This window comes from Cnephaeus nilssonii, assembly GCF_951640355.1.
Source record: "Cnephaeus nilssonii genome assembly, chromosome: 5".
Lineage (NCBI taxonomy): Eukaryota > Metazoa > Chordata > Mammalia > Chiroptera > Vespertilionidae > Cnephaeus > Cnephaeus nilssonii.
In genome coordinates, this window is record NC_137076.1 from 33,248,679 (window position 1) to 33,274,626 (window position 25,948).

Consider the following 25,948-nt stretch of genomic DNA (forward strand, 5'->3'; position numbering starts at 1 on the left):
CAAGGGACCAAAGAGCCGCATGTGGCTCGCGAGCCGCAGTTTGCTAACCACTGCCTTAGGACAAATTGTGTTAAATAAATAGCACGGGGTCCTTAGACAGAGGAGTCTTCAGTTCCTTTAGCTGAAGCTCCTCTGACCCCCAATGCCTTTCAAAATTATCTTTCGTCTTTGGACTCCTTCTTAATCTACGCATCAGCCCCTTTCTCCAGAATGCTGAACCCTTTGTAACGCTGGGACAAGTACCCCGGCAAGACACACTGAAAGTATGAGATAGAAACATATTTTAATATAACAGAATATTTAAAGAACTCACCAATCATGGACATGGACAGCACTGTAGGGTGGAGGGGAATGGGTGATGTGATAGAGGGCATAGAGTCATGGAAAAAATTAAATCAAATTTTAAAAATAGTTCACCAATATGGTTTCAGATTCCACAATACAACTAACCTTTAAGAAACTACCGCCTATCAAGATGATCATATTAAAGAATACCCAGTAATTATCTGAAAAGTCTATGAAAATACTCTTCTGTATTCCCACTCTATATCTGCATGAGACTGTATTTTCTTTATATACAGCAACCAAAAAGATATATTGTGGCGAACTGAATGCAGAAACAGACAAGAGAGTCCAGCTGTTTTCTATTAAGTCAGAGAATAAAGAGATTGGCAAAAGTGTCAAATAATGGCACTCTTCTCAATAAATTTATTTTGAAAGTTTTTTTCATAAAACATGTTATTTATATTAACATATAATAGGTTTATTATTGTTACTTTCAAATAGATCAGTAAAGAATTATTTACAGTTTTGATCACTTTTAATTTTGACTATAGTAACAATAGGTATAACTCACATAAATTATCGTAATTTTTAAGAGCATAGGATCCTGAGATCAAAATGTTTGAGAGGCCCTGACTCTCATTAACACTCCTGAGAGGTGATAAGCCAGGTCTCTTGTGTGGCTGACTCTCAAACCCATGTTGTTTCCACGGCACAGTGTTACTTCCTTACCCAAAAGTCTCATCAGCATTAAAATGGTCAATAAAATTGAGTCCCCAAAACTTTATTTTGCAATGGTTTTATGCATAATATTTACATTTTTCAGTGTTTAGATATTTTCCTTTGGTGAAACACAAGTTTCTTGTCCCTAAAGCTTTAGAACCCCACTAAGGAGTCAAGATGACTCTTTGGCTATGGAATCAACATGAAATGATGTTGCTCAGTAATCCACTTCTGCCACAAGTAACAATCTATTGGGTTTTATAGTGTATTTAAAGCCCAAACAGTTGGGAGATGGTTTTTATTAGATTTTACAAAACAGAAGTAATTCTCATTATTTGGCTCCAGGGTTGTTTCTCATCCACTCGGTGCCAAGAATTAAATTCATGTTCTGGGGGGGCCAGCTTTGCTGGGGGACATTCTCAGGAGGAAATCTTGCATGCCTCTCCGAAGCACTGCGTTCTCAGCCACCTCCCTCAGGCTCCTGTGTAGCTTTTCCATCTCCTTGTACTCACTTTTGACGTCTACAGAGGAGCAGAAAGCACACAGCAGGAGTTAGCGTCCTTTTCAGAAACGTCCCCAGCAAACAGATCCCCTGAGAATCATGTTATGACCTGAGTCACTTGTCCCAGAATGTGAGGGTCTCGGTTAAAGCTTGAAGATCAGATCGTCCAATAGATTTGTTTTTTTACAAATAACCTGACCAAACCCAGCATTCTTGCTCCTACTGTAAAGCTTATCTCAGCATAGGGCCACTGTCAAATAACCAAACCTGCCCGGAAAACAGGTCTGGGCTGGCACTGGGTCAAGGTCTCCCAGGAGCTCAGTGGCAGGAGGTGCCGTGCCCACCACATGCTAAACTTCCCCGAAGCCCTGTGCAGGCCCTCCTCTCCGCCCCGGCCCTCGCCCACAGCGGTCCCCATGCTAAGTGAATTGGCTCTCTTGTGCTGTGAATTTGTCCTGGCTGTGGTGCCCACATCTGTGGTCAAGCGTTATTTGGGTGTTTCTGTGAGAGTGTTTTTGGATGAAATGTACATTGAAATTGGTAGACCTTGAGGAAAGCAGGTTGCCCGCCTCATCTAATCATTGGAAGGCCTGACTGGAACAGAAGGCTGGCCTCTCCAAGCAAGAGGGTATGCCCTGCTTTATTTTTCTCCATGGCACTGTCACCCTTCCGCAGGCCTCCTTTCTTGTTTATATTTTGGCTTATTGCCTGCCTTCTTCCCCCACGACCCCCCCCCCCCCCGCCCACTCCCCTGGGCTGTAAATTCTGTAAGCAGGGATTTTTGTCAGTATTGCTCATGGCTACATCCTCAACACTAGGACACTGCCCAGCACCGCGGTGGAGATGATGGTTACTTGTGGAGTGAATGCACACTACCCAGTCTAACCAACCAGGTAGCATTCCGAGCAGGGCGTTTTAGAGCTCTTGGGCAGCTGCCACAGTGCTCCCTGCATAGTGTATATTTGCTGCTGATGGTCAAGGAAAGGACATGGTCTTAAATTATGGCAGGAGCCATTTATATCAAACTCAAGGAACGTTTCAGTGTGTGAGACCTGGACAGTTGAAGAACTTTGGTGAGTAGGAGTTCTTTAAAGAAGACACAGTTGGCCCCAGCTGGGTGGCTGAGTTGATTGGAGCATTGTCCTGTACACCAAAAGGTTGTTGGTTCTATTCCTGGCCAGGGCATATGCCTAGGTTGCAAGTTCGATCCCTGGTCGGGGTGTGTACAGGTGGCAACTGATCGATGTTTCTCACATCATTGTTTCTCTCTCTCTTTCTCCTTTCCTCTCTCAAATCAATAAGAAAAACATATCCTTGGGTGAGGATTTTTTTAAAAAGACACAGTTGGATAACTATAACCTTAAAACAGGTTTTTGTGAAGGCCTGGACAGAGGGTCATGAGAGAGGACAATAAACCACATGGTGAGGGTGCTGTGTCTCCTTCCTGAGAGAACATTCGGAGCAGGACAGATGTTTAGCAGTAGCAGTTGTGGCTTTTTCTTTGGAAATAGCTCTGACCACTCTCACCCTGACACGCTCAATGACACACAGCAATGGCATCCGATGTATTGTTTTTCCAGCAGGCAACTGTGCACATGGTTTCAAGTGTAAAAGGCACAACATAGACAGATTGCAAAGTAAATCTCCCACCCTCCCTGTCCCCCAGTTCCTTTCCTTAGAGGTAACCAGTGTGACCAGTTTCTTATGTATCCCGTGGAGACTTTTATGCATGTACATATATGTTGCCTTTTTCTCTCTCACAAATGGCAATACACTACACACATTTTTCTTACTTTGCTTTTCCACTTTACAATATATTTTGGAGATCGTTTCATGCTGCTACTATCCTTACTAATAAAAGCCTAAGTGGTCGTCATACTGTGATGCCCTCACGCCATCACAAGATGGCTGTACGCACAGCAGAAGTGAGGCCTGGCGGCCACTCCACATGATAAGGCCTGGGGGTCCCACAGCTCCATGTGGCGCGGAGGAGGCGGGGACCCCGGCTCCGGCCTACCTCTTTGGGTCAATCCATTGAGGAGCCCTGGATGGGTGGGCGGGGCCCACCTCTTTGGGGAAATTGATTGGACTCCCAGTGAGAGGGCACAGGCCAGGCTAGGGACCCCCCGCCCCCAAGTGCATGAGTTTCGTGTACCGGGCCCCTAGTACTATATAAAGCTACTTGATTCTTTGTAACAATTGCAAATTACAGTACCAAGTTACTGTAACCAGTGCTCTGCTGATAGATAGTTGAGTTCTTCCCATGTTTGATACCATAAGTTATGGATTTGAATCTGCCACTTTCCAGCTATGGATCCTTGGACACATTATCTCATCTGAGTCTCTGTTTCTGCATCTGCAAAATGGAGCGATAACATCTATCTCTGAGGGCTAATGTGAGGATTCGATGAGATGTGGAGCACAAAGCCCAAGGACAGTGCTTGGTCTCAGTGGGGTCCTCAGCCAAGGGTGGGGCAGTCATCGTCGTCTTCATCATCTCTTTTCCTTCCCCTGGAATTTCTTACTAACTTAATTTATTTAAATCCAGGGAAGAGCCACCACACCTGGGGGGAGGGGGAAGTGTCTGCAAGATCATCACCCTTTATGCAAAGATTTTATGTATTTACCTGCAAGCTCCTTGTAGAGACCATCCCCCTGGGATGAAGCAAGGGTCAGCATGGTGGCGATACTGCCCTTCACCTTCTCCGTGATTCCATGCTGCACAACAAAGGATGGTCCTTCTGTTAGGATGGTACAGCCCACGGGAAAGGGAATCTTATGAAAGGGGGCCCCACCCATTCCCCCAATCAGAGTGGGCAGACTGGGGCTGCCAAAGTCAAAGTCAGGTCCAAGGCGGGCCACTTTAGAGTGCACAGAATGGCTCTCTAGTCATCAGGGCAACATTTCTGTGGGGTCCCACCTGTCTCAGCATCTCCTTTCCAGCCTTTCCGAGGGATTGTCCCTCTGGTGCTGATGGACTGAATCAGGACCTAATGAGGCTGCATCGAGGTATGGGAGAGATCACAGCATCCGAAGAGCGGAGAAAGAGGGAAAGTGCCGCTCATTGTCCCACCATTCTATCACGCATTTAGTCACTGGGTGCATGTCTATTGAGTACCCGCTTTGTGCGAGACACCATAGCTGGCAATCCTGATTTTTCTTCCCAACTTTTTGACAAATATCTTCTTGCTCCTCCCAGTCCTTCTGTCACCTACAACCATGTTCCCTCTTCTAACCAGCTCTTGCCTCCCTTTGAAAAATACCTGATTCTCTCCTCTAGTCTGACAAAGCCTAGTTTTGAACCTGGATCTTCTGATTCCAAGTCTTATGCCTTTCTCTTCAACATACCGGGCCTAAAACCCCAAGCTCCAGCCTCAGCTCTAGCTCTGAGCCTTAGCTAGTCACTTGGGTGTCAGCTTCCTTGTCCCTAAGGTCAGGGAATGGGGACACTCTGTGGTCTTGCCCTATTTCAACTTCCTACACTTAACATCATTTAAGATACATTTTTATATGGTCAATGTACTGATTTTTTTTTTTTTTTTTTTTTTTTTTTTTTTTTTTTTTTTTTAGTGGAATTGCTTTCTTGGGCACCTGAAGGGCCGATTTCTATATACCCAGCGAGGAGTGGATATTGTAGAGTCTGGCCAATTTCTGCAGATTGTGATATATGTTAAATGACAGAAAGTAAATTGCTACTGGTAAACCAGAAACCCCTTAGCCTCTTCCAAGAGAAAGTTCATGTTTTGTAGTGTGGGTACATGTACTTTCCTAAACTGCAGTGGGGTGGGGGCAGAAGCAGGTTGGAGATGTTTTAGGAAGTCGGTTGGAACAGAGATGGACCCAAAGAGCAAGTAGCCAGGCTCCTCAGGAGGTTCGGAGAGGGTCAGCGAAGCCTGGAGTAAGGAGGAGACTGTGGAAACTCACAGGGCCAGGGCCAGCAGTGGCTTGGACTAAAAGAAAGAATTTATATGACTTGCGGAGGGGGTGGCAGGCTGAGACCTAGAGCTGAGACAGGACGGTCCAAGTGGGCTTGACAGCAGCACTTAGGTTTGAGGAAACTGCTAGGAACTGACTTCCAAGATAGACAGAAGCAAACATAAATCTATGCTGGGCACTGTACGTGGCTGATTTATTTATTGATGTTTTATGTAGATAAGACACTTCCCTCATTAAAAAAACATCTGTGTTGAGATTATGTTCTTGTTGGAGATGCTGGAGCCTGGTTCCCTGCTCCTAAATCTTAGGTCTGAAACTTTCTAGCTATGTGGCCTGTGTTACACCTCCCTGCCTCCGTTTTCTTATCCACAAAATGGGAACAATAATAGTACAGTCATCTCTCAGTATCACGGAGGATTGGTCCCAGGACCCCATCACAGAAACCAAAATCTGAGGATGCTCAGGTCCCTCATAATGAAATGGTGTAGTGTTTGCATGTAGGCGACAGCAGGGTACATCCACACATCACTTCATTCACCCGGATTGAGTGTAATGCTCGGTGTATGGTGAATTCAAGTTTTGCTTTTGGGGACTTTTCTGGGATTTTTTTCCCGACTCTTTTCAGTCCGTGTGGGATGTGACACCTGCGGATATGAAGGACCGACTGTACCTACCTCACAGACTTGCTGGGGATGAAACGAGCTAATGCACAGGAAAGGCTTAGGGGCCCATCTAGATGCTGCAGTTCTCCTGATCACGTATGAAAGGGGGAAGATGCAGGAGAAGGCTGGAGGGGCCGCATCGCCGAAGTCACAGCCCCAGAGAGGAGACTGACTCCATCACATGGTGGCCGTGAAGGGAGAAGGCCCAGCGCCAGCTGGCCTCCTCTCCTGGCACCATGGGCATTGGTTGGACCCACTTTGCGGAAGACGTCCAACTCTACGTGGGCCCAAATGACCACCACTTCTCCCATCTCCTGTGCTGGCTTCCTCCGCCCCACCAGGAGCCTCTTTGGAACTGGAATGCAGGCTGTGGGTTGGAATAAATACCTTCAGCTGCTGAAACTGGTGCTGCATCCTTTCTTGAGCCCTTTCAAACATGCCCTCAGCCACCTGCCGGTCCACCCCTCTTCTGATGACATCTTTCATCCTCTCGCACGCTTTTTTGCCAGTGATCTGGGCTGCCTCTGGCAAAAACGATAGTCGCCGTTATACCACAGCAAGGGCTTGTGCAGAAACCATTAGCATCAGAAATAAAGACAAGCAAAAAAACAAAACACAGATATATACAGATACATATACATACACACACACACACACATACAGATGCACACACTTATATATATTTATGTAGGTAGTACCATTTTCTACACAGTGGAAATAGTTTAATAATATGATACAAAAATTAACACTCTCAATATTTAGATAGCTATCATTCAGAAAATCGAATGAGTGAATTGAGCAGAAGCTTACAAAATTCCAACCCCTGGCCTCCCCAAGAAAATAATGGGGCCACCAAAATGAGAAGAAGATATCAAGTAAGTTTACAAATACTTAAAAAAGTAAGATTGAGAACTGGGTGATGGATTTTATAGTTTAACTAGAGGCCCAGTGCATGAAATGTATGCACTCGGGGTGGCATCCCTCAGCCTAGCCTGTGTCCTCTCGCAGTCCAGGAGCCCTCGGGGGATGTCCGACTGACGGCTTAGCACTGCCGTGGAGGTGGGAGAGGCTCCTGCCGCCTCCGCTGCACACGCCAGCCTGTGAGCCCGGCTTCTGGCTGAGCAGGGGCTCCCCCTGTGGGAGCACACTGCATTGAGTGTCTGCCCCCTGGTGGTCAGTGCGCATCATAGTGACCTGTGGTTCCGCTGTTCGATCGGTTTGCATATTAGCCATGTATTATATAGGATTAGCTGCGATGCAGCACAGAGAGGAGAAGCAAGGTGTGTAGGCAAAGGAAGGACGGAGGGAACTGGCAACAGATAAAAATGGTTCACGAACTACCTCTCCCCACACCTTGCAATTGTTCGAATTGTTTGGTCTTAGTTTGTAGAGCCAGGGGGTTAGGGGGACGTAGGCCTTAGGGGGCTTTGAGAGGAGCAGCAGAAAAGGATGCTGTGCGGACAGAGGGAGGGAGCAGAACTGCCGCCCTCCGGAGCCCCACCTTCATAGCAGGGCTTCAGGTCGTTCTGAACGGAGCTAGTGAGAGACTCATAGATCCTCCTCTTCTTCCGGAGGATGTGGCCCTCCAGGCCCCCCAGGATGGCACTTATCTGAGAATCCACATGAACAAAAGGCCATTTGTGACGATTCCTCCAACAGACATAGGTCAGGCATCCCTGCCTATAGCCACCATTTCCCTCGGCCTTGTGGTACAGGTGGCTCCCCACCGCTAGGCTGTGTCCTCCCCATGTCCTCCCCACAGCTAGACTGTGAGCCTCTCACAGGCAGAGACTGTGTCTTCAGCATCTTGACATCCCAAAGTGCTTCCCACAGTGCCTGCCCCTGTAGACATCCCGTTAACTATTTGCCGAGTTGAGCTCTGGCACATGTGAGATGCTGAAACTGGACCTTTTGGGGGGACAGTGGGGGAGGAAGAGGCTATTTCTCTAGCGTTGCCGTGGGATTCGGGCTGGGATGTGCTGTGGGCTGAATATGGTGTGCATGGCACCTTCTGCCACTGAGCTCTTGTGCCCCCACTTCAATTCATATATTGAAATCCTACCCGCCAATGTGGTGGCAGTAGGTGGTGGCCCTTTGAGAGGAAATGAGGTCATGAGGAGGGGGCTCTCGTGGTTGGGGTTACTCCCCTATAGAAGAGGCCCTAGTGTGCTCGCTCGCCCCTCTGCCATGTGGGGGTACAGGGAGAAGACAGCTGTCTCTGGACCGGGAAGCAAATCCAACCAGATACCAAGTCTGCTTGCGCCTAGACCTGGACTTCCAGCGCCCGGAGCCGCGAGAAATGCATTCCTGTTGTTGGCAAGCCACCCAGTTTATAGTATTTTGCGAGAGCAGCCCAGAAGGACTAAGGCAGCCTTGAAGAATGTGGGTCACAGGCAAAAGCCTTGAGTGCTCAAAACTAGAAAGCGATCTGCAAAAATATGATACTTTACGCTTCACTGCTTTGGATGATACTTCGTGACATTGGCAAAAAATGATAGGAAGGTTACTGAAAGCATCACAAATGGACTCCAATTTTTGTACATCTAAGGAGCCTTTGAAGATTCTTCCTGGAAGCAGAATCTACTGTACAACCTTGGCGGTTACTCTCGGCTGCAGTGGGAGGAAGCTGGCCTGGTGTCCTACGCCTCCACGGCTGAGTCAGGACCGCTGCCGCGCCCCCACCCATCCCTGTGTGTATGTCACAGCTCCTGCTCCTGCTATGAGTTCCCCAGACCCTGGACACTGCAGAGGAACTGGTCTGGAGAGACGGGCAGCATCCCAAAACCTGTTGGGAAGAAACCCACCACCCAACCTCATTCCTCTCTTCACAATCTACGAATCGTACCTCCTGGATCAGGAAACTCTTTTTGTAGCTATCGTATTTCCAGCCATTTCTTATCCCAATTTCCGTCATCTTCTCCTGGAGAGAGTGCTTAAAAGCATCTATGTGAGGCATCAAAGCTGAACCGGTGGGCGTTCCAGTCCTACAGAAGAAAGCAACGTAATATGTGAGAGACGTCAACGGCTATTGTGAGGCTACAACAAAGAGGAAACCAGCTGGTATCCTTTTATTCATTTTAAGAGAAGGAGGACAAGAAGGGACTTGTACCACATTCCTATCACATGTCGGGCATTGTGCTGCACCAGGCCCTTGACAACAAAACCTATGAAATCAGTGCAATGATGCCCATTTTACAGATAAGAAAACTGAGGTTCAGAGGAGATTGCTGATGGAGTCAAGGCCACACAGCTAGTAAGTGGCAGAGTGAGGCTTTGGACACTGATCTGTTTAATCTCAACATTCAGGCTTTCCACTGCCCAGCTGTTTCCACTTGAAAGGATGGGATCTTACCTCCGGAGACAGGTAAGATTTAGGAAAACGAAAAGAAGGAGGCGCTATTCACCATACGCACAAGATAGTGAAGGAAGCTTCAGCACATCCCAGGAATAAGAAGCAGCAGGTGTAGAAGAGAGGGTGTAGGCTTGAAATCCTAACTCTTAACTTATGAGCTGGGTGAATCTCAGTTGTTCACCAGTAAAAAGACAGAAATCACCCAGCCAGTGTTGCTCAGTGGTTAAGAGTCGACCTATGAACCAGGAGGTCATGGTTCAATTCCTGGTCAGGGCACATGCCTGGGTTGCAGGCTCAGTCCCCAGTATGGGGCGTGCAGGAGGCAGCCAATCAATGATTCTCTCTCATCAGTATTTCTCTCTCTCTCTCCCTCCCTAACCCTTCCTCTATCTGAAATCGATACAAATATATTAAAAAGAAAAAGACAGAGGGTTATTGGGAGGATGCGATGATATAACGTACCCTTCAGAGGGTAGTTGGGAGGATGCGATGATATAACACACCCAAAATACTTAGCATGGTTCCTGGTACATTTCCGTTGCTCCCTGCTCCCCTCCAAGCTGGCTAAAGCAGAGGACCGATACTGGGCCACAGCTCGGGGAGAGATCAGAAAGGCCAGTTGGAGGCAGGTGGAATGTCTTGAATGCCATTCTAAGGAATTTGGTGGGGTGGGGTGGGGATCATATCATATAAGAAATGGTATGATCGCAAAAGAGTTCAAAGGAAGGTGGGGTGGTGAAGGGGGGCACTGACTAAGAATCAAGGGAAGGTGGAATGGTTCAAGCAGGTGGTGAACCTGATGATATGCTAGAGGCAAAGGAGGAGGGCTGGGGACAGGTTGGGCGTTTAGGAAATGATGTTTCTGTTGACAGAGAGAAGGATTGGCCATCAATGAAGAATGGAGGAGGGGATACGTGAAGGCACACCCCCGTCCCACGCCACCTTTGAGAGCATGCAGTATGGGAGCAAACAGTCCTCAGTGAGTCACTTCTCTTTTTTTGCATTCAGGGAAATTTATGAAGGCCATGTGTTTGCTTAACTCCACGCTCTCCAACCAAAATACCCTCTCCTGGGCTTGGATCCATAAGAAAGTTTATCCCCTGCTGCATGTATGAGATATTTGAAAAAATAATGGGAATCATAACATTAGTCTGAAGGCAACATCTCCATCTGCACTCCAGGTCACCATGGGAAATTTTTAAGTAAAGCAAACCAAGAAGGCTTTTGTGTTTGGCCAAGGAGTAAGCTTTCCTCCTCGAGTTGCAAGCTACTCTTTGCACTTCCAAATCCAAAGTACAAATTCTTAAAGATGAGACACTGGCCCAACATTCTTCAGCTGTTTGTTCACAAAGGAATACGAGGAAAGATCTTTTACCTAAAAATGCCTCCAAAAACAGGATCAATCTGGTCATAGATGGGCTGAGTGATGGCTTCATTCAGATCTATTCTTGCCAGAGTCCTGGAGGCATAGATGCCGTTTTTCAGGCAAACAGCTTTCAGAGTCTGGTGAAAACCTTGGTTTCCTCTACTCCTCTAGGTAAATAAACAACAAGTTAGTAGAGTTAGTAGGCATTAACTAGACAAGCACAGGATCAGAATTGCATTGCCTCTGGCCAAAGGCTATTACCAAGAATCACAGTAGCACCAACATAATCTTTTAACTCATTCCTAAGCTAGAGAGAGAGGGTGGCAGTCGTGCCTGAAGTCGGTGGGGTGCCCTGTCCTGGGTTTCCAACGCGCCCTGTGCTCACTTTGCCCACGCTCCTCTCGTACAGTGTTGCATTTGTCTGTTTACTCATTAGGCTCCTCGACTGGACCATCAGCCCGTTGAGATCAGGCACAGTGTGTCTCCTCCAATACCCTGATGTCCTTGCCATCTGGCAAGGGCATCAGGAGTGCTTGGTAAATATTTGTTAAATGAGCAGTTATTAAATGGAAATGTGCTATGACCCTACTGGGAGTATCTGTTTCAGATTTTTGCAAGTATAGTCCAAGTTTTTGTTAAATATTTAATGAAATGCAATTTGATTTATGTATCGTTGTAATATTTTTTTCCCAGAGAAGTAAGTTCACAAATCAAAGGGGAAAATATCATGAAGCTAGAGTTATAAGAGACATGGATAAATATTAGCCAGATGGTGATCCTTAATAAAGTGAATAAAAACACATTAACACTGCCCTGGGCGGGTAGCTCAGCTGGTTGGAGGGTCATCCCATATACCAAAAGGTTGTGGGTTTGATTCCTGGTCAGGGCACATATCTAGGTTTTGGGTTCAATCCCCAGACAGGGCATGCATGGGAGGCAACCGATTCCTGTTTCTTTCTCACATCGGTGTTTCCCTCTCTCTCTCCCCCGCCTTCCCCTCTTTCTAAAAATCAATAAACGCCTATCTCAGATGAGGATCTTAAATAATAATAATACATTTGCACTAACCAAAATTTCAGTAGTGGGCTTTGGGATCATTATTCAATGATGTATGTTTTAAGGGAATATCTTTCAAGTGAATGGCTGTGTAGCATGATACAACTGGCATCATTCTATCTATCTATCATCTATCTATCTATCTATCTATCTATCTATCTATCTATCTTATTAGTCTTCCCTTTTCACTTAATACTATAACATGAGCATTTCCTTAATTCATTGTATATGCTTTGAAAAAAATCATTTTAATAACCACACAATACATCCTATGGACATATCATAGTTCATTTTACTATTCTCTTGTTATTAGACATTTGGGTTATTTTACTATGTTACATAATGTTAGCATATAAATGTTTGCCCAAATTTCCGATCACAAAGGAAAGTTGCTATCAAATAGGAACACCTAGGGTATGTTGATAGTCACAGAGAAAGAAGCTGATGAGAGAGGGGACAATTCACGGGATGAAGACCTGGTGACGCCTGGCGATGGCGAACACGCTCCTTCCTTTCACAAGCAAATTGTCTCCTAGTTATCTACTGCTATGAAACCAATGACCCAAACTTGGTGGCTTAAAACAACAATAAACATCTCTCATCTCTCGCAGATTCTGTGGGTCAGGAATTCGGATTGGTGTTGGCTGGCTGGTGTTGCACAGTTCACTTGGTGGCCAGGCTGTGCGGCCAAGGTTAAAACGCAGATAGGGCCGAAACCGGTTTGGCTCAGTGGATAGAGCGTCGGCCTGCGGACTCAAGGGTCCCAGGTTCGATTCCGGTCAAGGGCATGTGCCTTGGTTGCGGGCACATCCCCAGTGGGGGGTGTGCAGGAGGCAGCTGATCTATGTTTCTCTCTCATCGGTGTTTCTAACTCTCTATCCCTCTCTCTTCCTCTCTGTAAAAAATCAATAAAATATATATTAAAAAAAAAAAAAAAACGCAGATAGGTGCCACCAGAGAAGAGACCAGTGCAGGATTCAAGGTCACGGAGGTCAGATAACATGCACACCAGGCTCAAGTGGTGCAGTGTTTACTTACAGCAAGAGGAGGGGACGTGTGCACAAGATCCAGCCAGCCTCTGGCAGTACCTGGGTCCCCCAAGGCCAGCGGATCCACTTCCCAGCTGATGCAGGTGATATAGCTGCACGCAACCCACTTTGTGCTGCAGCAGATCCCAAGCCCTCCCACGGTGCAGAAATACAGAAAGCGGGGGCTTGCCTGAGGGCCTCTGATGCCTGTCCTAAGCAGCACAAAGGAGTACACACTGAGCATGAAATGGAAAGATCCCCACACAAGCAGAGAAGCCCAGCACAGGCTGGGAGGGTCTTGATCTCTTGGTCGGAAGTGTTCCAGGCCCAAGGCCCATTCTTATGTGGCCAAGTGAAGGCCAAACGGCTGCATGTACTAACGGGCCTTTCCCAACGCCGGCCAGTCTGTCTCAGAGCTTCTTGGTGAGGTTCTGTCAGGTGCCGGCTGGGATTATGGTCACCTGACTGGGGCTAGCGAATCTGCTTCCATGGAGGCTCACCACAGGGCGGGGAAGGTGGTGCTGGCTATGGGTGGGGACCTCGGCCCCTTTCCACGTGGACCTCCCCACACAGGGAGGCCGGCTCCCCGCTGAGCAAGTGATCCAAGACACCAGCGTGGAAGCCTCAGCGGCCCTTGATGACCGAGCCTCAGAAGTCACACACTGTCCCTTAGGCAGCACTCTGCTGCCCACGGAGGCCAGCTCTGTCTGCCTCAGTGAGGGGAAGACTCCACAGGCCGTGAATACGGAGCTGAGGCTCCCTCGGGCCATCTCGGAGGCTGCCTATCACCGTCACCAATGAGCACTCTCAACGGCCACATCCCATTGCCTTTTTATTACCCCGATTTCCCTTAACCCCTCAGGAGTATCTAACACGCTCCTCAACCACTGATGTGTGATCTTTCCTGCTTAGTTTTCTTATTAGAAAGTAAGAACTTAAGGTGTACATTACAAATAAGTACAAAAAATAAGAAAATGAGCATGACATGATTTCCCCTTCTCCTACTAATTCTCAGACTAATCTTTCTCTGCCCCCTCTCCTGGATCCTTTTTATTCTGCTCCCTAAATGTGGCCTTTGTTGGAGGTTATATTGTATTATTGTCCTTCTCTCTATTCTTCAATACCTTTCACTCCTATAGATCTGAGTATCCATTTTCTGCAGGTGACTATCAAGTTCTGACCTTGGGGACCAGGCAGACTTCACCAAACATCACAGGTTTTCCCCGGGAAGGGTCACTCACCACCAGACATGCCCCGAGGATCCGTCGGTAGGAAGTCCTGGCATTTCTGACCCCTTCTTGCAGAGGCTGGGCTATGTGGGCAAAGCACTGGTCAATGGCCTTCTCCAGCAGCTGTATTTTCTCTTCCACAAATCTCCGCAGGCCACTCATGTGCAAGTGTTCGTTCTAGGGACAGGGTCATAAGAAGCATGAGGCCACCCCCACCCTCAATACACTTTCTCCTCAAACTTTGCCTCCTTTAAGCAAGATTTGGCCTGAGCAAATCACCCTCAGTTGACTTCTCCTTATCATCCCAGTGAATGAACATCCTTAAGCTTTGAGGGACTGGAGAATAGAACAACTATATGCCTCCTGCAACTTACTCTAGATGTACAATCCATCAGGCTATTTGGGGGAACAACTACCCAAATAAAAACCCAATTGTTACTAAAACAAATTTTTCCATCTGAATCAACAAACATTGAATGAGCTTTGACTTTGCACAGAGCAGTTTTTGAGGCTGGTGTTTCTCAAACTTTAATGTGCAAACAAATCCCCAGGAGAATTTGTTCAAGTCTGAGGGCCTGGGCTTCTACATTTCTAAAGCCCCCAGGGGAGGCGGAATCTTTCGGGCCCTGGACCACACTTTGAATAACAAAGCTACAGGACCAAAAATAAGGCCCCGGCCCTTCTTCAAAGGAGAATACAGTGTAGTCAGAGGAAAGTATCTATTCAAATAATAAAAGGGAGGGACCACCAGGCACAGCCTTGGACTTTAGGTTCACACTGGGGACCGTAGTGTCTGTTCCCTGTGTGAGAACCTTGGGGGATGTGCAGCAGGCAGAAGCCACACTCTTTACTTGGCACTTAAGGCCCTTCAGAGCCAAACATGCCTTTACTTTTGTGACCTCATGCCTTCGCACATGCTGTTCCCACCTTCTCTTCCTTCCAGACAAAGCTCAACAGTCACTTCCCATGTGATGCCTTCCCTGACTCCCCCAGGCAGAGTTGGGGCTCTCTTCCCCACGTTCCCTGCATTTCGTACATCCCTGTGCCACAGCATTCCTCCTGCTGTGCAATGTCTCTCTCATCCCACGTCTCCTCCCCTGGACTAGGAGCTTGCTGAAGGGAGAGACTACGTTGTTCATGTTTGTGTATTCCAAGGCAAGGCACAGAGAGTGCAGTCCAGAAACCTTTATAGAGTGAATGAGTAGCACGGAGAACTATGGATAATGTAGGCTTATAGATTCTATTCCAAACTTGATGGAAGAAATAGCTCTTGAATTGATGTGTGACCTTAATAGATGACTTAGCTTCTCTGCATCTCGATTGCACCGTCTTTGAAGTAAGTAGATGGGGCCGAATGATCCTGAAAACAGCCTCAAACTCCTGCACTCTGGGAGTCTTAGAGTTGATGAGTCTTAGAGTTTAAGGACACTATTTAGCTTTAGGCATGCCTTGAGGATTTTTGTGGTTTTTTTAATTTTTTTCTCTAGTGTCCTCTAGATTCTTTTGAATTTGTGGCTGGTGATCAAAATGAAATAAGAGCGAAGTCATGAAAAGAAAATCTATGGGCAGGATTCTCAGAAAGTCTCACTCTCACCAAATCCATGTTGGGGGGAAAAATGATAAGAAAGGGAAGAGCTGAAGATAAAAGAACAGTAAAAAAAGGGGACTGGCAACTACTTTGAGTAAATGCAGGACTCATTTGACATTGAGATATCATAATCAACTTCCTATTGACTCTTAAAAAATAACGAGTAGAACTCTGTTCATTTAAAATCACTAACTGCCCAAACTCTAATTTTTGTTTTGTTTTGAGGCACAATCTTAAAAAATGATCAATCACATGTATTTTTAGGTTTGATATTTTTAAGAATTCAAAGGAACTGACAAAACTCTTGCCTTCCAACTTTCCATCAAAAATTAAGGCTGAGACCAATATCTGAGGCCAAAGAATTTTGAAGAAAGCTGCTGGCAACTCCCTCTCAAAGGTTATCACCGAAGTGCCAACCCACCCTCTCCTCTGTGCTTCCTGTGGCCGGAGTCTGGTTGCGAGGATGGGACGGAGCCCCTACAAGGGCCCACCTCCGCATCAGCAGAGAAGAGCATGTGGGGCCGGCACTGCGAGTCTGATTGCAAAATGCCTCGTCCGTGTGTTTGTAAAACAAACCAACCGCACACAGCACCACATCTGATTGGTTTTCCATCCGCACGTCCAAAGGCAATCTTTTGCTGGGCAGGGAGGCAACTTTCACCCTGAAGAACTTTTTCAGGAAGGTAAAAGGTTAAACCTTTCCCCAGTATCTCAGAGGACAAACATTAAATTGGAAAATCTCAGATTCCAGGAGGGTCTCTCCCCCGCCCCCGCCCCTGCACAGAACTAGACCAAAACAAAGCATAAGAACTGTGATTAAAAAAAAAAAAAAAAAAAAAGACAGTGAATCTTGCCCTACGTTCACTTGTGTATAGAATTTTTAAAATGTGGACATTTGACCAAAACTGCGTAGACCATCTGCAGTCGGCATTGCTTACTTTTCACATGGAAGTCAGGTCTCCATTATCTGCCTCTTCTTGCCACTTCCCAAGGCCATCCCAGCCTCACGCTCCCTCATTCTCAGGACCCTGAACTCTCCTCCAGCCCTACTGGTCCACTTTCTCTACCCTTTTCCTGCTCTGCATATCAGCAAGGCGGACAACTTGTATAAATCTGGTGGTGAAAGCAAGTGTGGAAATAAACACCAACCAGAGGAGAACACAGGAAGCCTACCTATCAGAGGTTGCTACAGCCAGGCAGTCAGCCGCCGTCACTTGCGTTTGGCAGAGACTCAAAGGCAGGTGGTGGAACAGCTTCAAGTGTGCCCTGATGGGAGGCCCAGGGCATGGGGAAGCTGTGGGTGGGCTGATCGGAGCAGGGATCCTATGTGATGCGTATTTGGCTTTCTCTAGTGGGTCCTAATATGGTTGCATGGATAAAGATTAGGGAAGCTGTCGTTATTCATTAAGGTCTGGCCACTTGGGGTGGATTGTTACAGAAGTTATTCTTTAGTTTCTTGGATTGTTACAAGAGATGGTCGTCTGACTTCCTACAAGTCTAACTTACAGCATGCTGGCTTCCTGAGCTGTTCATTGTCAATAAGGGGTTGGTTTCCTAAACAGGTAGCTACAGGCTGCGGGTCAGAATTTTTTCTTTATACAGTTGACCCTTGAACAATACGGGAGTTAGGGGAGCTGACCCCTGTGCAGTCATAAATCCGCATTCAGCTTTTGACTCTATTAAACTACTAATGGCCTACGGTTGACTCGAAGCCTTACTGATAACATAAACAGTCAATTAGTCTTATAATAAATTAAGCAAGGAAAAAAGAAAATGTTATTAGTAAAATAATAAGGAAAATACATTTACAGCACTACATGTATTTACTGAAAAAAAAAAAATCACATCTAAGTAGACACATGTAGTTCAAACCTGTGTTTTTCAAGGGTCACGTGTATATGACTGTCTCTTTGTAAGTCAGTTCTTCCCAAGGAAGAAATGCAATTGGTGCTTGATTCCAGCAACAGATTTTTCTCCCAAGCTCTCTTATGCCTCTACTTTTGCAGCATATCCCTCTTATTTTAGGGTTAAAAAACAAAATACCCATCAAAGAGATAAATTTGTTCATTACTATGAGAAAAGTAATTTTAACTGGTTATTTGGAAGGCCTGCATTCTAACTGCGAAGGTAAATATCTGAACTCTTTGCTGAAAGTCCCTCTTGCTCTCCTTCCTCTCACACATTTGCTGCCTGAGTTTGAGAGTCTGACAGCACCAGGGCCTGACGGGAATCCACGGACAGATACAAACTTTGGGGACTGTATGCTTACCCACGCCTCTGAAGGATAACCAAGAACTGTCTGTATTCCCCTAGAAGTAAATAAACCACTCTTGCTATCACTAAACACATTCCATCATATGCAAGTCTCAGGATAGGGGAAAGTAGCCACTGACTATTTTTACTTTTTCCTCTTAGTCCTAGGGAAAATGTTCTTTCTTTTTTACTCAAATGTTATCATTTTAGCCCTCCAATTATCTCTTTCTCCTCTTTAGATTCTCTGAGCTTAGTATCTTCCTTTGATATGAAAAGAAAAAAAAATCATAATTTCCTCACTTTGTAGAAGGGAATGTTCTGCCCAGGGTGGGAGGCAGAGACTAGAGCCCAAGTGGCGTCCATACCGGCAGGTTTTCCGTGCAGTTGAAACTGTCTGTGAGGAGCAACAGGCCAAAGGCTTCGGTAACATACTTGGTCACCATCCTCCTCTTCTTCTCCAAGAGCCTTCTCCTGATATATTCTCTTAACTTGGGGATTTCTGGGATTCACAGGCAGCACAAACAATTGTATAAGGCCAGAGTTCACAGTAACTAGAATTCATCAGAATGAACAGATCTGGATGGCAGTCTGAGTTAACCACTGTTGAGGTCCTATGTGGGCTGGGAGCCCACTAAACCAGCCTTTCTGAGGACCTTCTTCCCAGGTCTAGGATCAGCAATAATGAGGGTAAATCAGCAATGATGACTATCGATTTTTTTGTAGCAGTATGAAACAAACTATGTAGAAAAGTGTAAGTCGGTTTTAAAAAATTGACACTTCCCTCTGGATGAGTACTTACCTGAATAATGAAACCAAAATGCTCACATTTTAGAGTCTCAGCTCTTCAGTCCCCCTAGATTTTTCTATCTATAACACATAACTTTAAATATCAAAATAGTTTATGCCTGCTGCAGAAAGGGCTAAGACCTTCTGATGGCTGGGATTCCAGACTGTAATCTTATTTTAGCCTTAACCCTTTGTTAGTCAGAAAATGACAGATGTCACTCTACTGTTTTCTCCATTATTCCTTTAAGTGGACGTTTTCCTATACTACTTCTTGTATGTGCCCGGCTGGTTATTTCTTTTATATCCTTGTTCAAGCAGTTCCCCAATTTCTGGGAACATGTCACACCTTCTGCTCCTTAACTCATCCATGTCTAGTGACATGCACGTACGTTTTAAGCCATTTTAAGCTCAGATCAGTGTCAAGCTCAGATCCTGCCTCCTCACCATTTTTACTAAGAATTCCAGTCACACAGATCTCCAGGTTCTCTGAACTTTTACTGTACTCATAGAACTACTGAACTAAACGTTGTTTTCACTTTGATTTTTGCAAAATCTAGGCATGGTAGCTCCTAGATTTTAAGTTGTATGAAGAAAGGGGCCATGTCTTCTACTTTTCCCGCCCACAGACGAAGCATCCAATAGATACTCAGGCAATCTTCTAAAACCCATAGGTGGGCCCGTGAAGAATCTCAAGCCAAATACTAACCAGATCACTGACCTTTACCAACTTGGGGTAAGATTTGGAGGAGAGAGGAATTGTGGTCTCAAGGCACCACCACAATGCAGTGAAAACAAACCAACATATTTGCTACTAGGTACAGAAACTGGCAAACTGGAAGTATGGCACAAACAGTTCTAGAGTGGGAAATTCAGAGCACCAAACTTACTCTTGAGAATTTTAGCGATTGAGTTTTGTGGGGTTTTTTTTGTTTTGTTTTTAATTACCAGTTTCCTCTTCAGTGAGGAGAGCCTGCCACCAGTACTCCTGGGCGCTCACTGTGTACACCAGATTGGAAGCTTCCAGAACCTTGGAGTCAGCCGGCAATTTTCTCTGAAGTGAGAGAGGCACAGAAGGGACAGAATAACTCATTCCTGGCAAAGGAAACAAGGCAGGCCTCATGAGAGCCTTCGGCAGATTTCAGCTCATTCACTTCGGTTCTATGAGAGCCCCATAAGGAACAGACAACATTCTGTACATCAGGTGTTCCTATCTGTCTGCACTTCACAAGGTCAGAAGTTGTTTAGAAATTGCTGCACAGAAACTATTCTCTTGGGAGTTAAAATGGTAATTCTAAAAGGAAATGCAGAGATAAAATAATTCAAAATATATTTAAATGTTCAGAGTGGGGAAAGTACCAGGATTCTTTTTGGAAAAAGAAGCACAACCCCGGAAAAGGCAGTGATGTGCTGGAGGCAGCTTGTACCAGCTCTGAGAGCCAACTGGACATACACAGCTCTCCCCAACTCTGCCTTCAATGGCATCATACTGGTAGGTTAAAACTAGCAATGGTGGGAGTATTTACACCATGGGAATCGGCAAACATTACAAATCATCCCCCCCCCCCTTTTTTTAAATAGAGCTGATTATTAAATACTTATCAGCACAATACAAAACTGGAAAAAGTGCAAGTTTCTGAGCTGGACAGTTAGTGAGTTATCATACACATTTAAGTATGAAGTAATGCTTAAGCAAATTTCTTAAATGTCAAGAAATTAAGAATCAGGTGAGAAAATGTTTATGATGAGAAAAACATCATCACAGAGAAATCATACTAGAATTATGGATAAATGTTGTTCCACAATCTTTCATTCATCTCATCCAAAAAAAAAAAAAAACACCCATAAAGAGTGTGTATACGGTTATCTGGTAGAAAACAGCAGAGAGTTGTCAATCTTTTTGGTGCAAAGATGTGAAAGAGCTGAGTAAGTAGTCCCCTGGCAGAGGGGAGAATCCACATCTCTGGCAAGTTGTCAGCCCATGTAGTCAAGGTTGCACTAAAGATGCAGGGTAGGCTTACAGGAGCCTGTACACTTGGGTAGTAGTTGTGTGACAGTAAAGGAGAGACACCCAGGAGAAGAGTAGGTTTTCTTTACAGGTGTGCTAAAGCAAAAGTAAAATGCTGTATAATAACCAGTTCAAATAGCATGCCTGAGAAAGTCAAAATCCAGCCCTCTCTTACTTGCCAAATACCTATGGATTGACCTCCCTAATATCTCTTGAATGTATCTCCTCTGTTCCTATAGTGACTGCCTATTTCAGACTCTCAACTAACCCTCACAAATGGTCTGTCTATATCCAATCTTCATACAACCCTCTCCTCACCCTTCCATTCGCCATACTGCTGATAAAACAGTCTTTCTACAATGCATAGTACAGTGGAACCTTGAAGAACATGGGTTTGAACGCTGCGGGTCTACTTATACTTGGATATTTTTTCAAATGACCTCAATTCAAACCCACATTTTTTAACAGTCTCCTCACTTTGGGAATCTGTGTATGCAGAGGGCTAACTGTAGTTATACACATTATTTGGCTGCACAGGAGGTCGGTACCCCTAACTCCCACAAGTTCAAGGACAACTGTATTTCCAAACCGTTGTCTATAAATGTACTCTCCAGGGTCTGTAATTGTTCTTACAATATTTTTTCTTAGTTTTTATTTTTTATAATAAAAATATAAGCATAGACATCTATATAAATGACTACTTTATAGTTAACCTCTGTCTCATATATTTTCTATAATTAAAATTAAATTTGCTCCAAATGAAAGCATGAAGTACAGGTAATTCACAATAATTCAAACTGAAATAAAGTGGTTGGAGAATGATGGCATCACCTAGCCATCAGTGGGGTAGGTGTTCAGACCTCAAAAGAACTTGTACTGTAACAGTCAGAACCATAGTCACCCACAGGCTGATGTATTGTTGACCATACCCTATTTCGCATACACACCAATTTGCCACATTCATGAGCAATTAATATAGTTTTGAATTGTGTATTGAAGCATTTTATGTTTCTATTTCCAGAAACAATACAATTAGGTACTCATAAAGTGCATATTTTTTAATGTCACAAAAACTATTAAAGAGAATAAGAACAGCTTTACTGAATTATTGCCTCGTTAAAAACCAGTATTCAAGAATGACTTGGGAGAAGACATTGGCTTAAGTAAGAAGTCTGATTATTCTGAATTAGAAACAAAAGCTTTGAAATTTTCAATTCCACATTGTGCTTCAGACATTTTCTGCATGGATGTAATTGAAGTCAAAATACAGAAAGCAGTTAAATATTGAAATGGACATAAGGCCATATGTTTTTACTATTAAACCCAGCACTGAAGATTTCATTTCAGCAAAACCATATCATCTATCACATTATACTAACTCAGACATTGTTGTTTTGTTTATATTTTATCTGAAAATTGGTTTCAGTTTTATAGTTGTATAAGATTTGATAGTAAGGAGTTTTATGTGTGTACTAGTACTTATTTCAGTGACAGACAATAAAAATAATTTAAGAAAACACTGAGAGTCCCACAGACAATTACACAAGGCTGAAAGATACAGCTCAGGCCTTATCCCCCAACACCCATGCATATACCCTTTGCCGAGCTCTTTGAAACTACTTACATTGAGTTCACCATACAAAACAGGCTTTTTCAATCATGTTTTTCCCTCCATCTCAAACGCTCTTTCTCCTACTTCTTCCCATTACTGAAGATACTGGTTCTTTAAAATTCTGCTCAAGAGGCTGAGTTTTCCCTGAACCTCTACCCAACACCACCTCCCTGACTGCCAATGTGATTTGAGAATTCTCCTTCTGTATTCCCACACCATCCCATGCATTGCTCTAGCCAAGCACACCTTGAACTGTATGGTGATCCCTAATTTTACTTGCACGTGTTTCTCAGCAGACCGTATGCTCATTCAATGCTCCCAATAATCATAAGAGGTAGATATTGTTATTTCCCATTTTCCAAATGAGAAAATGGAGGTTCAGAGAGGTGTAGCAATTTGCCTAAGGTCACAAAGTTATTAATTAATAGAACTAAGTTAAGTCCAAATTGTCTACTCTAAAACTTTTGTCCTTGCTACTGCCCAAGACCCAGGAGACATTTGTTTCCCAAAATCTGAGTGGTTGAAAAGCAGAAAAGTACATAGGAAAATCCATTAACTCACCTTTAGTTTTTCCTTGAGAATTCTATTCCTTTGTAGTTTTATCATTTCATTTCTTTCTAAAACAGCCTCTCGCTGATTTTGAATAGCTTGCTAGATTGTGAAGGGAAATAAAAGCATGGCAAAGAATACACAATTATCAAGAGCGATGAAGTGCAAGATGCATGTTTTATTAGCAGGTCTTCATTTGGCCCAGACAAATGTGCATGTATTTAAATTATATAATATAAATCACCAAAAGTATTATTTAAAAATAACTAGTCCATGCATATGTCCAAGATGTTTACATTAAATGTGTGCAACTTTGGGGTATATCAATTATATCTTAGTAGAGCTTTAAGAATTAAAAATAAAAATAACTAGTCCATACTTACATTTCCCACTTTCCTTTCCCTGAAATGAAATTAGAAAATTGTAACCATTACTTAACTCATTATGTGTCACGGCAGTCTTTTGGTTTTCCCCAAAAGCAGCAGATACTATCATGACTCTCTGCCTTTGCCTAAGCTCTTTCTTCAGCCCCAGTGCTCTCTCTTCTGATTCACCACCAGTGTCCATTTGAAAAAAAGTGTCTTTATTTCTCAATTAGAGGCCTGGTGCACAACATTTGTGCACTTGGGGGGAGGTCCCTCAGCCCACCCTGTGCCCTCTCGCAGTCCAGGAGCCCTAAGTGGGAGTGGGCCTAAGCCGTCAGTTGGACATTCTTAGCACTGCCGTGGAGGCAAGGGAGGCTCCTGCCACCACCGCTGTGCTCACCAGCCAAGAGCCCGACTCAGGGCTTCTAGCTGAGTAGCACTCCCCCTTTGGGAATACACTGACCACCAGGGGGCAGCTCCTGCATTGAACGTCTGCTCCCTGGTGGTCAGTGCGCATCATAGTGACCGCTGCTGTTCAGTCAATTTGCATATTAGCCTTTTATTATATAGGATGTTTTGTCATCGGTGGAATTTTCTGTGACTCACCCCTGACCAATCAAAACGCATCTCTCTCTCTCTTTCTCTCTCTCTCTCTCTCTCTCTTTCTCTCGCTCTTGCTCTCGCTCTCACTCTCTCTGTCTCTCAGTTCCCACAGTACTTTGCTTGTCCCTCTCCTCTAAACTTTAACCCTCTTTTAACACAGTGACCTTGGTGACAAGGCAATATGCATCTCTGAATTGGCAGCTCCCACCACTGTGTTCATTAAACATTTAATAAATTAGATTGATTTAGGTTTAGTTTTAGAGTTGGCATTGGCAAGGGATAGCTTTAGATATTATTTTGTGGTAGGGGTTAGGGTGGATGAAATCTGCGGGGGGGGGTCAGGGGGAGGAAAATGAAACTGAAATTCTAACCTAGACCATGAGAGCAAGAAGCTAGGGGGAGAAGCCTTAACCTATTTCTTCACTGAGGAAGTTTTCTATGCTTAATAAATTCCTGGAGACACCAGACTCAAGTTACAGAGGGCGTGGGTGAAATGGAGGAGGTGACAGGTAACCAAGCTTTTGTTAGAGCAGAGAAGCATCAACAAAGTTATATCCCTGGACTGTATGTCCATGTACCCAGCACAGCCCAATGTATACTGCTTTATACCTGCTGATCCTTTGTAATAGCTAATAATACCCCTTTCACTTTCAAAGTGTCCCAATGTGGAAGATAAGTTATCATCTCCCTAGCTGTGTGTGTGTGTGTGTGTGTGTGTGTGTGTGTGTGTGTGTGTGGCGGGGGGGGCAGAGATCTATATGGAAATCAACATAAATCAGCATCTACTAAACTCTAAAATGCTTATCTTTCATGGTTCCCTTTGTTGTTGTTAGAATATAATATGTAAGAATGCTTTTGCTTTTGGCCAAAGTTCTAAAACTTTGAGAACTTTGTTCCAAATGAGTTTAAAATCTCAGGAGTAGACAAATCTGAAAACAGAATCTGACACTTCAATGCTGCACCGTGCCAGAGAATATTCTAGAAAGTGCCTGCTAGCTGTGGGAGCATCTCCATATTCCATAACTGGGGCCCAGGCTGGACCATCACACCACACTCGTGAGCGGCACCCCTGGAACTATGGAGAGAATAGCCTGTTGGGTGTGGAGCAGCTACTCTGGAAGAGGGGCCACAGTGGTTCAGATTCCTGAGCCAGTCCACTCAAGGGTCCTGACGTCCCAGCAAGTCCCCTAGACTTCTCTTGCATCCCCAACAGTCACTTCCCTGAGTACACAATGCCCACCACATCCTAAAGTCAAAGCTCTGTCCTCACTGTAGTCAGGACCCATGGAGGAAAGCCCACCTCCCTGCAAGTCCAGCACGGTACCTTAAATATTCCAGCAGGTTGAGTTTGTCGGTCTTTGTGACCACCAGGGCAACGTCCCTGCAGAAACCCCGTTGGCAGGCTTTGATGCTCTCATTCAGAAGGTCTTCATGGGCTCTCCCTCCAGACACCCTTTCAATGTCACTGATCACCCAGATCACTGAGCATTTATCAATGGTCTGTGAAACATGACCACAATATGTTTCAGAACATAAATGGTATAACCGTTGTAGAGGACATGATTCCTTAATGTATCATTTATGTCCTCCATGCTCTGCTTCTGTCTCTCCCTCTCTCTACCCCAACTCTCCCCACCCCCCAACCACACTCTCCAAGCCATGCTGAGCTTCCTTCAGTTTCTCAGATGTAATTCTGTCATCTCTCAGGGTTTTTGTACTTGCCACAACCTATTTTTGACCTCCACTTGCCCTTTGAGAATCTGCTAAGGGCCGCCTAAGGATGGGTTGGCCATCCCGCTCTGCATCCTACAGCACCCAGACTTCCCTGCCACAATACCTCTCAGGCAAAGTTGTTGTACAGAATTGGCTCTCTGCACCTTCCCCCATCCAGATTGTGATGGGAAAGAGCTGTACCATTCAGCTTGGAATCCACACCACCTCAGGCACAGTGTGTAGCCATAGCGGAGGTTTCCGAGATGTTTGTAGCATTAGTGATTGATGGAATTCAACAAGTCAGATCTCAATTACCAGATCCTTCACTAGCTTGCTTT

General features: G+C 44.9%; 1 protein-coding gene across 1 annotated transcript in view; it reads right to left on the reverse strand.

The window, feature by feature from the left end:
• Positions 1 to 1,386: 1,386 nt before the first annotated feature.
• Positions 1,387 to 25,948, reverse strand: part of NUGGC (nuclear GTPase, germinal center associated) — a gene marked incomplete at both ends in the record, with an annotated part of 39,067 nt that continues 14,505 nt past the window's right edge. Inside the window, 12 exons of the mRNA XM_079773305.1 lie at positions 1,387 to 1,526; positions 4,135 to 4,225; positions 6,493 to 6,629; positions 7,607 to 7,715; positions 8,951 to 9,089; positions 10,833 to 10,990; positions 14,149 to 14,313; positions 18,343 to 18,476; positions 19,709 to 19,814; positions 22,942 to 23,031; positions 23,313 to 23,331; positions 25,222 to 25,397. Of these exons, the coding sequence (XP_079629431.1) occupies positions 1,387 to 1,526; positions 4,135 to 4,225; positions 6,493 to 6,629; positions 7,607 to 7,715; positions 8,951 to 9,089; positions 10,833 to 10,990; positions 14,149 to 14,313; positions 18,343 to 18,476; positions 19,709 to 19,814; positions 22,942 to 23,031; positions 23,313 to 23,331; positions 25,222 to 25,397 (1,464 nt within the window). The remainder of the gene's footprint in view (positions 1,527 to 4,134; positions 4,226 to 6,492; positions 6,630 to 7,606; positions 7,716 to 8,950; positions 9,090 to 10,832; positions 10,991 to 14,148; positions 14,314 to 18,342; positions 18,477 to 19,708; positions 19,815 to 22,941; positions 23,032 to 23,312; positions 23,332 to 25,221; positions 25,398 to 25,948) is intronic.